The 14,797-nt window shown below is 49.1% G+C and overlaps 1 protein-coding gene across 2 annotated transcripts; it reads right to left on the reverse strand.

Moving 5' to 3' along the window:
- Positions 1-3,549: 3,549 nt before the first annotated feature.
- On the reverse strand, positions 3,550-10,007 carry Fam25c (family with sequence similarity 25, member C). Of its 2 annotated transcripts, none has more exons than NM_183278.2 (3): positions 6,954-7,061; positions 5,366-5,428; positions 3,550-3,745 (listed from the first exon to the last, which is right to left on the reverse strand). In NM_183278.2, exons 1-3 carry the CDS (start codon positions 7,024-7,026, stop codon positions 3,612-3,614), a joined length of 270 nt encoding a protein of 89 aa, NP_899101.1. In that variant the 5' UTR covers positions 7,027-7,061; the 3' UTR covers positions 3,550-3,611. The 2 variants fall into 2 exon arrangements, with proteins under 2 accessions (NP_899101.1, XP_030103850.1); XM_030247990.1 differs by lacking the exon at positions 6,954-7,061 and adding an exon at positions 9,771-10,007 and having other exon boundaries at positions 3,553-3,745.
- Positions 10,008-14,797: the final 4,790 nt, after the last annotated feature.

The raw sequence follows: 14,797 nt of genomic DNA on the forward strand, positions 1-14,797 counted from the left end.
GTGGGGGTGAATTAAGGTGTGGGCAGCACTTTTGACTATTTTTGGAGGTTAGACAATTTTTTAAATATTTTATTGTTACTGTGGGGCAAGGGAACGCACATGCCATGGTGTGCTTGCAGAGATCAGAGGACAACTTTGTGGAGTTTGTTCTGTCCCCGTGCTTTTACATGGGTTCCAGGAATTGAATTCAGGTCATCAGGCTTGCTCGGCAAGCCTTTTATCTACTGAGCCATCACTATCCATCTAAGCTAGAACGATGCCACTGTTTCTCTAACTCACAGCCTGTGGTCTAGTTCACATGAGATGTGTCATGCAAGTTTGCCCGTGCAAGCCTGCCTCTGTAGCCTGTTAGGCAGCTGTCCTGCTCGGAGTCTACCCTGGGTGTAAGCAGTGCTCTGCTTCCAGACGCTGCTCAGTCACTCTTTCCAAGGGGGGAACGCTCAGCAGCACTGCAGGAGAGAACCATCTGAAAGAAGCTAGTATTGCCCTCCACAACTGCATTTTAAAACAGCTGCGTTAGTTTCCTCTTAAAATCAAACATCAGAGAAATATACAGTGCTAAAGAATTGCTCATATTCCCACAGATTGTTTTGTTTTTGTTTGTTTCTCGAGACAGGGTTTCTCTGTATCCCTGGCTGTCCTGGAACTCACACTGTAGACCAGGCTGGCCTCGAACTCAGAAATCCGCCTGCCTCGGTCTCCCAAGTGCTGGGACTAAAGGCGTGCGCCACCACTGCCCGGCTATGCTTTTCTTATATGTCATTTGTCTTATGAAATGAAAAGTGAACTTGCTCTGCATGTGTACTTAGGAGCTTACTTAGTTGACTTAGTGTATTTACATTCCCCTGGTTGTCCTTTCAAGCCTGGGTGAGCCTCGCCGGTCTTAGGCAAGCACTGTACCAATGGGCTACATCCCCAGCCCTTCCTCCTCTGTAGCCACGTGGACTGTTCCCTTTCCTGGATAGGTGTTCCCTTTAGCCAAGGATGGTTGGTAGCCTTCCAAGCACAGCCTCATTTCCCAGACTGCACAGGTATCTAGTTACCAGGGGTGTTCCTCTTGCTATCCTGCTCTTGCTGCCCTGAGCATGCCGTAGTGGATGTGTTTTCCCTTTGGCACCTTTCTGGTTTGTGTCTCTCCTCATACTGCCCTGAGCCCTCCAAGCTTGGGTTTGGATTGGGGAAATTCAGAAGTCATCAGGAGCCAATCAATGCCCTGTAGAAATCTGTGAGACAGGTTTAGAAGAAACCAATTTAGCTGGAGGGGCGGGGGGGGGGGGGAGTGGGAGGGAGAGGGTGAGGGGGTTGGGGGGATAGGGGGATCGGAGCACACACCTTTAATCCCAGCACTGGGGAGGCAGAGGCTGGCAGATCTCTGTAAGGCCAGCCTGATCTACAGAGTGAGTTCCAGGACAGCCAAGGCTACACAGAGACACCCTGTCTTGAAAAACCAAGAGCTATTCTTTAACCAAAACATCTTTTCTCAGCTGGGCGGTGGTGGCACACGCCTTTAATCCCAGCACTCAGGAGGCAGAGGCAGGCAGATTTCTGAGTTCGAGGCCAGCCTGCTCTACAAAGTGAGTTCCAGGACAAGCCAGGGTTATAGAGAGAAACCCTGTCTCGGAAAAAAAAAAAAAAACTTTTCTCCTCATTCTCATCATTTCTGCTAAAAGCAAATAGCTTCCAGCAGGATAAATAAAAATCATAGTTTTACACAGAATTTCTCTTAATCTATGTTCCCCAAAATGTGTATCACCAGTGTGTGTTATGTGACACATGTATGTTGCACATGCGTGTGCAGGGTACACTAGCCCACACACCTGTGGAGACCAGAGGCTGGTGTAGGTGTCTTTTTCCATGGCACACTTCACCTTGATTGTTGAGCCACTGTCCCTCTTTGGACCTGTGGCTCACCATTTCTTCCAGCTTGAGTGGATGGCACGCAAGACTCCAGGATGCACCCGTCTCTGCTCCCATACCTCTGGGCCATGGAGGCTGGGGACTCAAACTCAGGCCTTCAACCTTGCACGGCAAGCACTTTGCCTACATTGTCCCCAGCACCTCCTTATTTTTGAGGGTTTTCGTGTAGCCCAGGTTGACTTTAAATCCAGCCTCTTTCCTCCCACCTCCCAAGGGCTGGAATTTCTAGCATGTACTACCACACCCAGCTTCTGTCTCCAAACTTCTAAATGTTGCCTACTTACATACTGTTTGTTTTTTGTTGACCGGGTCTTATGTAGCCCAGGCTGGCCTCAGGTTCACTGTATAGCTGAGGCTTGACCTCATCCCTGCCTTGTCTCCTGAGTGTGGATATTCCAGGTCTGTTCATTCACATCCAGGCTCACATATATTTAACCTTAGTACTGAGTCACTCATGAGAGGAAGGAGGGCCACTGCCTATGTCTTGGCCACAGGTCTCCAAGTGGAATCCAATAGGAGCCTCCAGAAACAAACAGTGGACTTCCTCAATAACTGGCTCGAGTACCATCAGGCATACACGCCTTTCAGAGCAAGCAGCCCAGCTATGCTCTAAATCCCCGTTGGTCCTGATCTTCCATTGCAAGGAAAACCAAAGGATGCTCCAGTGAGTGTGCTCTTTGCCTTCTCAACACCTGTATACCTCTACACAAGCATAGGCTGGGGGGTGGAGCCGGTGAGGGGACAGGCTAGGTAAAGGGCGTGCTGAGCATCTGAGGGTAAAGCAACTAAGCTCTGTCCTCAGCACCCACCCCATAAAGCACCATGCTGCTGATGCCTGCTTGTCTTCCCAGTGCCGCAGAGGTGGAGACAGGCAGATCCCTGGGGCTTGCTGGCCAGCCTGCCGGGTCTCCTCGGCTAGTTGCAGGCCAGTGAGAGACCCTGTCTCAGAACATAAACACACACACACACACACACACACACACACACTGTTTGCTAGAATGATAATTCCTCATCTGATTCAAGAGCTGACAGGTGTTGTGGGTTGCACTGGTGCCGCCGTTTGAATTAAGGCTCGAGCCTGTGATTGGGCAGTAGAAGGGAAAGGTGGGGCTAGAGGTCTTAGAGAGTGGGAGCAGGAGGAGAGGGAATGGAGGAAGAAGAGGTGGAAGGAAGATGGAGCAAAACCACATGGCCCAGAGGAGCTGCAAATAGCAAGGGGTCTCATAGCTGGGGAATAAATTAATATAGTGATAGATCTGCCCAGTCTAGGCATATAGCTTATAAATATAATAACCAGGTTGTGTGTTTCATATACAGGCTTATTGGGGTGAGAAGTTACCACAACCGGCAGGTGTGTTGGATGCCTCCTACAGCAAAGGGAAGCTGGCAGTGTGCAGCATTTCCAGTAAAAAAAAAAAAAAAAAAAAAAAAAAATTTAGTCCTGGTGGCATTTGTCCATAGTCCCACACTCAGGATGGTGGCAAGCAAACAGAGCAAGAGTTCAAGGTAACTCAGCTACACAGCAAGTGAGTTCCAGACAACCAGTTCCACATAAGACCTTGTGTCCAAAACAAACATGACAAAAACCATTTTGCCTAGCGATTCCATCCAAACAGAGGTAAACTCAGGACTCTGTTCACGTTTCACACTCTTTATTGACCTTCAGGAAGGGCCAGCCATGCTGGTAGGCAGGCTCACTGTCCCAGTCTTCCCAGGCCTTCTGCCGCATGGGTAACAGCATCAGTGATGGTGTGGGTGACCTTCTCAGTGACCTCCTTCACCACCCTGTCTCCTGATTCTTGGGCTTTCTTTAGGGCGTCATTAATGGCTATTGGAGAAGAACAGAATAAAAAAGAAAGAAAATTGTGGGCTTCCAGCAGGAGAGCCCTGCCTGTGAGGTGAGGCCATCTTATGGGGTCAACCCTGCAACAGCACCTCCCCCCACACACAAAGGACAAAGTGCTTCCATCATTCTAACCCCCACCCCCACCCCCACCCCCACCCGCCAGCTTTCAAACCGTCTCTTAATATTTGAATGAGGCATCACTAACAGCTCATGGGTATACTGGCTACTCACACCTCTGGAAACTACAGGTTTGTATCCTTTGACTATTTTTATGTTGATGGCTACATTAGATTATTGTTTCTGTTATTTTCTCACAGTCTGTAGCCTTTCTTTTGACCTAACTTCCGGTTTGCTCTGCTTCTTGCATTCCCCCGCCCCCACCCCTCCTATGTAAAGTAATAAAGTTTCATATTGACAAACTTATCTAATATTTTCTTTATGACTACTGGGATGTTTTGGGGTTTGTTTTGTTTTTTGTTTTTTTAATCTCGGTGAAAAAGAGTTTCCCCTCTCTAAGATTGTATTAACATCTCTATGACACTGTTCCCAAAAGTCCATGTTGTAATCCTCCTCATGATCTTCCCATGAAGAGGTGGGAGGCGTGGCTCTGGTTAGCTTAGTGGGATGGGCAGGCGGAGCCTCGTGAGCAAGAGGGGCACCACCCGGGAGAGCAAGCTAGTTCTGCCACATGAGGACATGACAGAAAGGTACCATGCATGAGCCAGGAGGCAACTTCACCAGGCGCTCCTCTGCTGCCACTGGGGGTTCCAGACTTCAGGGCCCAGAGCAACACAGTTCTTTCTTTTCCTTATTTTGCCTCTTTGGTCTTGAGTGAGGGTCTCGCTCTATAGTTCAGGCTGGACTAATGCTTGCTATGTAACCCAAGCTAGCCTCAAGCTCACAATCTTCCTGCCTCATTCTCCCAGGTTCTGGGAGCCTAGGCAAGCTCCTCCACTGGCTACAGAAACAGCGAGTTCTGCTGTTTATGAGCCGATGAATTCCTGACATTTCATTCTAGCTGTTTAGCTTAAAGAATTACAGCCTAACTGTTTAATATATTCATATATTTAAGTGTAAGCCCTTCGTCCAGCTGGACTCCGCTGGTTGTAGAGAATGGAGGTAACATTTAGGTACACTGTTCTATTCATGGCGTAACACGTACAGAGTAAAGTTTTAAGTAAATACATATTTAAATACATGATTGCCATGACACTTTTTTGCGGTATTGTCTTCTTAACATTCGGCAGAGAAAACAGCCTGGATGGAGCCCTAACACAAGGTACAGCCTACAGATAATTGCATATGGGGAGAATGTACAGATAATTGCATCCCAGCTGAGAGGGTGCTACATCTGGGGCAGGGCTAGGTCTAGTTGAGCAAGAAAAGGATTAAGGCTAGCACAAGGGCTTCCTCCCTCCCTCCCTGGCTCCCTGCCTGCCTACTTCATTCTCTCCCTCCCTACTTCTGTTCCCATTCTGGGGACTCAACCACTTAGGTAAGTACTCTACTGTAGACCTACATGCAGCCCTCTGTCCTTTCCTTCCCCGCTTCTCTCCTTCTTACATGCTCCCATCTCCCATCTCCAAGCAACCTCAGCCTTACCCTTCTCTCCAACCTCCTTGGCGTGGCCCACCACCTCGCTCACCACCTCTTCCACTGCGTGAACTGGAAAGAGAGGACAAATTCAGAGTGAAGGTATATGTAAGCCCGCTTCCCTCATGATGGCCTGGGTGCCTCTAGACAATAAGACTCTGGCATGCTACCCCCAGTCATGACAGACAACTTAAAAGAACCCCTAGCTGCCTCTCTTCATAGCCCCTCAAGACCCCTGGCTGCTGGAGATGTACAAAGCCCTCCATGCCCCTCCCCTCAGCCAGGAAAGGCATGGATACCTAGAACAGCCAGCCTCTGCCAACTGGAGGCCTGAGCCAAAGTAGGTTTGATGGTCAATTAGTTAGCTAGCTAGCTAGTTTGTTAGCTAGGAAGAGCTGGCTGTCCTGCTTCAGCCACACCTGGACACCCTCAGAGAAGCTAAGCTCCTCAAGGCAGCCCTTCCTGGAAGAGGATACCCCTAATTACCTCCAGGTTCTGGGAGGTTTTGTGGGAGCTTGAACCCAAATTTCAGATCCAGAACTGCTTCTAATACCACCTTCCTCTGCTGTGTCCCTCACAACTAAGAAGGCTGAAGGAATAAGAAGTGTCAGGGGCTGGAGAAATGGCTCAGCAGTTAAGAGCACTGGCTGCTCTTTCCAGAAGTCCCGAGTTCAATTCCCTGCAACCACATGGTGGCTCACAACCATCTGTAATGGGATCTGATGCCGTCTTCTGATGTGCCTGAAGACAGCTACAGTGCACTCATATACATAAAATAAATAATCTTAAAAAAAAAAAAAACAGAAGAAGAAGAGGGTCAGATCCAGCTGCTGGGCTAAGAATGAAGTAAGTGCTGATGTGTCTGCTGCAGCCATGTCCAAAGAGACTGCCAACTTGACTCAGGTGTTTATCTGTGTCCTGAAGTAGGAGTCATACGACCATGTACCAGGAGGCCTTGGCCGGCAGAACCCTGTTCTAGGTTCTTGGAAGAAATGGAAACGTCCTTTTAGACTTTGAGCAGGATCAGCCTCCATGGTTTCATAATAAAAGAACCTTTGAAGCTTTAAAGCATGGTGAAAATGAAAATCCACCCTCCTAGATTTTTGCATAAACTGATCAAACTAGGCAGGAGTTTTGTTTCGTTTTGCTTTAGGGTTCTTGCAAAAATCCAGGACCTTGCATAGACAAATGTTCCACCACCGAGCTACAACCTCAGGCCCTGAAATAAGCAATACTGACATAAAAGGCACTCTAGGCTTCCAGAAAGAAGGACCCAAGCCACCGGTTCCTGCTGGCCTCCTGGATCCCACCCCCACCCCCCACCCCTGGGGTTGGCCTCCTCCTGACCTCCAAGCAAGTTCAGCCTGGGTCATGAAGCAAATCCCTAGTGGGAAGGCTGTGACTCTTTTCTGAGCAACTACCCCAGCCTCTGTGCCTCTGACTTTGCTATCTCCTGGTGGGGCCAGCAGGTCAAGTTTCCTGATGGCCCTTAGCCTACCCAAACACCCTTGCCTGCCTGCTGGAATCAGCTCTCAACAGACCCAGAGGGAGGAGTCTGCTGCCAACTTCTGGGCAGATAGAAAGCCCAGGCCCTTACCTGCTCCCTCAGTGGCTTTCTCTGTGCGGTGGGCCAGGCCCTCGGCCGCCAGCTTCCCCAGGCCTCCCAGCATCGTATGGCAGCAGACAGTGACAGGTAAAGCTTGCTCCTCAGACTGGAAGAGCGTGCTTTTTATATATGCCTACCACAGCCTGCCAGGCTCCAGGGCACCAAGCCCTTACCTAGCCAGTAGTAGGCTGAGCAGATGAGTCAGGTCAGAGCCTGGGTGGGGCTACCCCAGTACTGTGCACAAGCCTTCTTTCAATGAGCCCCCACCCACTACCCCCTCTTCAAGGACCCTGTGAAGCAGAGATAAAAGGCAGAACCAGAGAGGTCATCTCTGAACAGGTCTGGTCTCCAGGGCAAGGAGCTCAAATGTTCTTCGAGAAGATAGCACTTGGGAACAATAGTTCTGCCAGGTCCTAGCTGGGATCTAGGCTCTCTAAATCTGGGCACTGCTGTGTGCATGATGTCAAGACCTCTGGGGTGCCTGTCAAGAGTCCTGTCTGTGGCCTAGTCAGCCTTCTAAAGCCTAGCACCAAAGCACCCCTGAGGCCAGACACAAGTGGTCCCATTGCCAAGGACCCTGCCCCAGCAGAACAGCCAAGTAGTCGCCCCTAGACAGGGGGCTCAGAGTGTTGCCTGACCGTCTGGAGGGCACAGCATTGACCCATGTGGTCATCCTGGCTCAGTCAGCTGATTTTCTCTCATCTTAGCTCCCGGGTTACCCAGGACTGGGGCAGCCAGCACATGGGGACATGCTGGCCGCTTTGTACCCTGGGGCGGGGGGGGGCAGCTTCTAGGGAAATCTGTGAGTTTAACCGTAGCCACTTCACTTCCCATATCCTAGACAATGAGGCAGAAGACCCCATCGCCACTTGTCTTAACTAGAATTCCCCCTAGGAGCAGTTCTACAGTTTCCTGGTGTGTCGGATACAGAGGGTCAGGGTGCCTCCCTCATTACTCAGGATAGGCAGAGATTCCTCAAGCCACATTCCACATATTACCTCCCTTAATCACTAGTTCAAACAAAGCCTCAGTTTCTCCATCTATAAAATGGGATAGCTATGTCTTCCTGGCTGTGTCATTGATAGTCAGTGGGTCAAGTACACAGGTTCTTGCAAATACCTGTTCCCTCCTGCTCATCCAAGAAATTCCTCTAGACAGTAGGCCCTGCTCACTACGGCAGGGGACCAAGGCGCAGCTGGGATGTTAGACCCCTTGATGCTAAAGAGATGAGGGATATGGACTCCATTGACCTAGGGCCAGGGCCAGAAGGTCATCCAATGTCCCTATTTACATAATCTAGACTATGGCTAACATCTCTTCCCTGTTGAAGCCTCTCTCATCCCTCAAACCTGCCCTGCTAGGTATGACACGACTTAATTAGTGTTTACCAGACGAAGGGCCCTCATAGCCCATGCCCTTTAGAGCTGAGGTCCTCCCACATTCCTGTGTGGTATTGGTAGACCCGGACTGTGATTAAAGGGTGCTATGGGCAGCAGGACCTCCGGTCACATAGCCAAGCCCCATCCATATCATTGCTATCTCCTTGGGGCAGACGTGGACAGACAGGTGACTTGGAAGAGCCCTTCTTAAGAAATAGAAGGCAGGGAAAATGATTACTCAGTGGGCAGAGCACTTGCCACATAAGCCTAAGGGCCTGAGTTCAAATCCCCAGGATCTGCATAAAGCCGGCTCCAGTATGGAGTGTCCATAATCCTACAACTAGTCCAGGAAGATGGGAGGCAGAGGCGGGAGAACCACAGGATGCTTGTGGACTGTCTAGCCTGGTATGTACAGTGGGGAAAAATATGAGACTCAGTCCCAAACAAGGTGGCCGGTGAGGGCTGATACCCTATGTTGTCCTCTGACCACACATATGTCACAGCACACACATGCCTGTTGCAGTCATACACACAATGTACATATACACAAAGACCTTTTTAAAAGAGAGAAAAGAACACAAATATGTGATTTTTGCTACTCGTACAACTGGAGATATATGCGTGTGTGTGTGTGTGTGTGTGTGTGTGTATACATACATACTCTCATGGCTGCAAAAATGACCATGAAACTAAGGTCCCTGGAACTCAAGTAAGTCCAGTCCTCCCTACTTTCCTCACTCAAGACAAAGTTCCAGAGTATTCCTTCCACTTGGGGTGTTAGGCTGGGAAAGGAGTGTACTGATGGGGGGTGCTTCAAAATGCATGGAGATAGTTTTGGAACCATCAAAGGCCCTGTTTCCATTGAGAGTGCATGTGACCCCTACTCTCATAAGGGTCCTCTCTTGCTATTCCCCTGCCAGCTTTAGAATGGCCTCTGGACCCCTCCCTATAAACCCTTCGTTGTTCTCAGCTTGGCTCTCCTCTCTGAAGCTCACTAGCCCCAACAGACCCTTGTCAAAAGTCAGCCCACACAGCCCAAGGTGCTGTTCCTTCCCCCTGCCCTTCAGGCCCTGCTGCCCAGGAACACTGCCCTTCCTAGGACAGCGTCTCTGGGTGAGCACTCCAGTGATGTCACTCGACTACCCTTTGCCCAGACACACACACCCCCAAATGTCAGGAAAAGTCGAGGGACTAGGAGAGACCAAACCATCCAGAGATGGACTTAGGTCCCTGACCCCATGGCTCTGGCCCTGGTCCAGTCTTACTGGTCATTCAACTCCAACTGTGACCTGTTCCCTGGTCTCCCAAGCCACCCCGAGTGTCCTGAGAGGTCTTCTGTGCTCCTCTAGACTCCTGAGAATGGATCCCTTTCTAGCCAAAGATTCTCCTAACCATGACAGATTCTGTGTCACGGGGTAGCTTTCCTCACCTGCTTGAGACTGAAGATACCTCAGGTGGGAGAGTCTGCCCTCCATTGCCCCATCTTGGAAGACACTCCAGGGGAGCAACCCTTGAACACAGACACCCAGGCAAACCTATCCTGAGCCAGCAGGCCAAGTCTAGTCTTCCCTGGGTCAGAGAGAATCTGGCTTTAACAGGAGTGAACCAATTTTCCAAGCAGAATTTGCTCAGCAACCCAGTCTGGCAAAGGACCTGCTGGCTGAATCATCAAGTCGAGGAAAGCTGATTTTTTAAATACCGATTGCCAACTTAGCAAACACCAGTGCTCTTTTTAAAATATTTACTCTGGGTGGCTAAATACAGAGACTGCTGTCTCATGTCTGTCTAAAACATCCAAAGGGTGGTCGTCCATCCTGCCTCCGCTGCCTCATACTTCAGCTCGCAGATCTGAGTTTTTGTACTGTATACTGTACCCACAAATCCTGCACATGCTGAGTCCTCCCAGTCATAGCAGAGCCTTGTTCATCCAGACTCTCATAGACCTGGCTTGTGGGTCACCAGAGGAAGCTACACCCAACAGGCTGTGTCATCTTACACATATTCAGGCTATCAGCAAGATTCCTGGTGGAAACCAGAGAGCTCAGAAAGGGACCATTCACAGGGGCAAACAATAACAGACAGTGGGACACTAATCATCAGGAATTATAGCAACTATTATCTCTCTAGATATCTCGGGGGGACATAAGATCCCTGCCTCCTGGAGCTGTGGCTGTGGAAGAGTCAAGGGACAGAAGCTGCCGCCATCATCCCAGAAACATGGACACATCTAAACCATCCACAATGGGGAAGCTGCTGAGAAAATAGCTACCTCTTCAGCTTCCAGCCAGCATCTTCCTTCCCTCTGACTGGTCTCAGTTAGGCTCAGAGTCAGGAGCCCAGGTAATGCAGCCCAGGAGAGCAGTCCAGGGGAGCTGGTAGAGAGTGTGTGGGTGTGGAAGGGGATCAAAATACCAGCTTATCCTTCCAGAAACAGTGGCTTAATTCTAAATCGCCTCTCTCTCCCCTCCTTAGAATTGTGTGGGACAACAAAAGAAAGAAAAGAAAGCCGGTATCAAGCCTAATTTCAGAGTTGGTACGGCTGCTGTGAAAAGCAGTGTGGTGATTCATTGAAATCCTGAAACCAGGAAGATATAATCCTGGTTCCTTCTGCTGCAGACCCAAAGGAAATGGAAAGGCTGTCTCAAAAAATACCCATACCCCTATGTTCTCTGCAGCATTAGCCACAATAGTCAAGATGGAAACAGCCAGATGTCCGTCAAGGAAGGGTGTCTTAGCTGGGTGTGATGCTGCAAGTTTGCAGTCCCGAACTCGGGAAGCAGGAATATCAGGAGTTCAAAGTCGAGCCTCAGCTACATAATGAGCTCAAGGCTAGCACGGGTATGTGAGACTCGGTCTCAAGAGAAAGAAAGAAACAAACAAACAGAATCAACCAAACAACTAAAACCAAGCAACAAAAAGTAGCTAACAAGAGTTTACTATGTATGCACAACACAATGTTAATCAGCTTGAAAAAGCAGGCTTTGCCATTTGCCTCGACATTCTGCTAAGTGAAACAATCAAAGTGTAGACAGACAAATGTTGAATGACCTCACTTGTATGTTTAGTCTACAAAAGCCAAATCCACCGATGCAGAGAGTAGTGGTGACAGGGATGGCACACTGAATAAAAGCACAGATCTGTGCTGGCCGCGGGGCTCAGGTGGGAGGGTTCTTGCCTAGTGTGCATGAAGCCCCAAGTCAGATATGGTGGCCCACACCTCTAATCTCAGCACTCCGGACTCAGGTATAGGCAAGATGATTAGACATTCAAAGACACAAGCTCCAGGCCAGCCTGGAATCCACAAGTCCCTGTTCAAAAAAACCAACCAGACAACCAGATTACCTTCCCACCTAGGCAGGGCTACAGAATACCATGAAATAATTAGCCAGCAGGAAGTTACTCCAGGTTGCCTCTTTGTTTCCACAAAGATTAAGGTAGAGGACCTTCATTGTCTTGCTAATTGAACCTGGCCTCTTTGGTAACTCTGCAGTTTCTTTTGTCCAGTCCTCTGGGAGGGACAGATAAACAGAAGGGTTTCATCTTGGTTCCAAGGAACTTTAGCGAAAGTGATTCCATTTTGATTTTTTGTTTGACTTGGTTTTTTTGAGACAGGGTCTCTTTTCATAGCTTGGGCTGTCCTGGAACTCACTATGTAGATCTCCACCCCCGCTCCAGCCCCCAGCCCCGCCCCTGCCCCCACCTCCACCTCTCGAATGCTGGAATTAAGGGCATGGGCCACCACAACCGGTCCTTCATTAATTTTTAACCTGGTCTTTGCCGGCGCTTACTTCAAAACAAGGCCTCCTGTAATATGTATTTGACAAAATCAACAAACACCAATAACACTTAATGTTCCCCATAGTCCCAGTATGGGTCAAGTGTTTCTGGGATTTGCAAATCCTCCCAGATTTGCAGATGAAACAAGATAAAATCATTTTATTTAGAGCAAAGTGATATTGCAGATTAAGGGCAAGGGGCAACAGTCCAAATAGAATGTGGGCCACATGAATGAAAATACTCAAGGCAGGGAAGGGGGCTGGAGAGATGACTCAGAGGTTAAGAGCACTCATTGCTCTCCCAGAGGTCCTGAGTTCAATTCCCAGCAACCACCTGGTGGCTCACAACCATCAGTGATGGGATCCTATGTCCTCTTCTGCTGTGTCTGAAGAGAGCAACAGTGTACTCACATACATAAGATAAATCAATCTTTAAAAAGAAGAGAAAAGAAAGCACTCAAGGACCCCGCTCGTTGAGTGGGGCTTCCTTTTATGGGGTTCAAGAGAAAGAGGGCTGGCTTCTAGCGTGTAGTTTCTACTTTGACAGCTTAGGCCTTGTATTCATTCTTCTTACTGAACATGTCCTGCCCATAATGCATCACAATGATAACTAGGGAATTGCCCCTAAAAGGTTACTAAAGGACACAACTTTGTCTCGCTGCACATACACTCAAAACTAGGTCAGGCCAGATTGGCCCTTGTATCGTCATACCTGGAAAGGATAGAAATTGTCTAAATTTGAGTGTTACTGAGGGTGGGGAAACCTAAACTATTGTTCAGAGATGGGAGGTCATGTAGCTAGCTGCAGGTGGAGGGCAAGGGGCTCTGAGGTTGGTAAGTGCATTTGGAGAGGGGTAGCTGTGTACACAGTAGAAGCAGATCAGGGAACTAGGCTGTCAAGTGCATTATTACAATAGGAGAGAGTGTGCATAGCCAAAACCAAACAGGGGTTGGGGAGTGGGGGATAGGGGTGGGGGCCGTGTTGAGACCAAAGTGCCAAATTATCTCCTAAGCCTGCCAGGCTCATTGAAAACGCAGGATATCCAGGCTGCAGAGCCTGTGCCTCTATTTCCAGCTACTACATAAGAGGCCTCCCTCGAACACCAAATCCCCACCAGCAAACACGGGCAACTTAGTGAGACTTCCCATCTAAAGGCAAAGGGTGATGTAGCAGGTGATGTAGAGACTGTGCCTAGCTAGGGTCTATGAGGTACACAGCCAGCCCTTCCTGACTAAAACTGTATATTTCTTTTTTGTGTTGTGTGAGTGTTTGGCCTGCATGTGTCTGCCTGTATATGTACTATGTGTATGAAGTGTTCTTGGAGGTGAGAAAAGGGCTCCGGATTCCCTGGACTGGAATTGCAGATAAATGTGAGGCACCACGAGGTACTGGGAACCAAACCCAGGCGTTCTACAAGAGCGGTGACTGCAGAGGCACCTCTGTATACCCACACCTTTCTTTCTTAACATCTAATATCTTTAAAAGTAGAAAATGCCAGCTGGGTGGTAGTGGTGGTGGCACACATCTTTAATCCCAGCACTAAAAAGACAGAGGCAAGTGGATTTCTGGGAGTTCAAGACCAGCCTAGACTACAGAGTGAACTCTAGGACATCCAGGGCTGCACAGAAAAAAAAAAACCCAAAAAACAACCAAAAAAAAAAACCTGCCTCAAAACAAACCAACAAACAAAAAAGAAAGAAAGAAAACATGCCATGCATACTGGAATATTATAGCTCCTTATGGGCCCTTTACCCAGTGGTAAATATCGTTGTCTCAGATCCCAGATAGCTTATCAGTGTTTCAGTCTTGAAAACAGCTCTGGAGGAACGACTTCACCCAATCAAGAAGCAGCAGAAAATACTTCAGCCTAAGGAGGGACCCGAAGCTTTTACTATCTTCAGCTGTAGATCTAAGTCAAGAATAAAGGCGTGGCTGGGTTTGGGCAGTGGCATGCAAAGTAGAAAGGAGAGGGCTAAGAGGGGGCAAGGGAAGGAAGAGAGATTGGCAAGTAGGAAATTCTGCTCTTGCCTGCTTGCAGTCTAAAGGGAATCAAGGTTGGGAAGCTGTCAGGGACTTGCCTGTAACCCCAGTACCGGGGAGGTGGGAACCTAGGAAGGTAAAGAGTTAAATGCCAGTCTGGGCTATCTATGCACTGAGATCCTGCCTCAAAGCTGAGTGTGTTGGGCCACGGCACCTGAAGAAGAGCTTGACCAGGTGGTCATCGAGAGGGGACTGAAGTGGAAGCTAGTCAGCTGAGACAGAAAGGGAAGGCCTGAGACAGCGGGCAGGTGGCTAGCTAGTGCTCGGCTTTGGAGCGCAGCTAGCATGGGAAGACTTAGCTTTCAACTGGAACAGAAAGCCTAATTCAGAAACGTGTCACCAAAAACTTTTCCTAGAAGCCCTCTGAGCCCACAGACTTGACCTGTCCTCTCCTAGCAAGAACTGGGCCCCACATCCATGCCTAAAGCAGAACAGGTAAGACGCAACCACGTGGGCCGCCAGGGATGAATCCCTGAGTCACACTGGAGAAGGAGAAACAGCAGAAAGACAGTGCGACATCTTAGGTTCAGCTCTTGGCCCCTGTTTCCGACCCAGCACTAGTTCCTGCTGGTGAGGTCTTTTGGAGATACCAGAAATCCCCGACAGCCCGAAACGTCACTTTAGAGCTTTCTCCTTGAG

Source organism: Mus musculus, chromosome 14 (assembly GCF_000001635.26).
Source record: "Mus musculus strain C57BL/6J chromosome 14, GRCm38.p6 C57BL/6J".
NCBI classification, from domain to species: Eukaryota; Metazoa; Chordata; class Mammalia; order Rodentia; family Muridae; genus Mus; species Mus musculus.

Bases quoted from the DNA above. Each gene is read 5' to 3' on its own strand.
- Fam25c (NM_183278.2), bottom strand. From the start codon at position 7,026: ATGCTGGGAGGCCTGGGGAAGCTGGCGGCCGAGGGCCTGGCCCACCGC. The intron at 5,429-6,953 runs GTAAGGGCCTGG...CTCTCTTTCCAG, and splicing joins GAAAGCCACTGAGGGAGCAG to TTCACGCAGTGGAAGAGGTG. The intron at 3,746-5,365 runs GTAAGGCTGAGG...CTTCTCCAATAG, and splicing joins CAAGGAGGTTGGAGAGAAGG to CCATTAATGACGCCCTAAAG.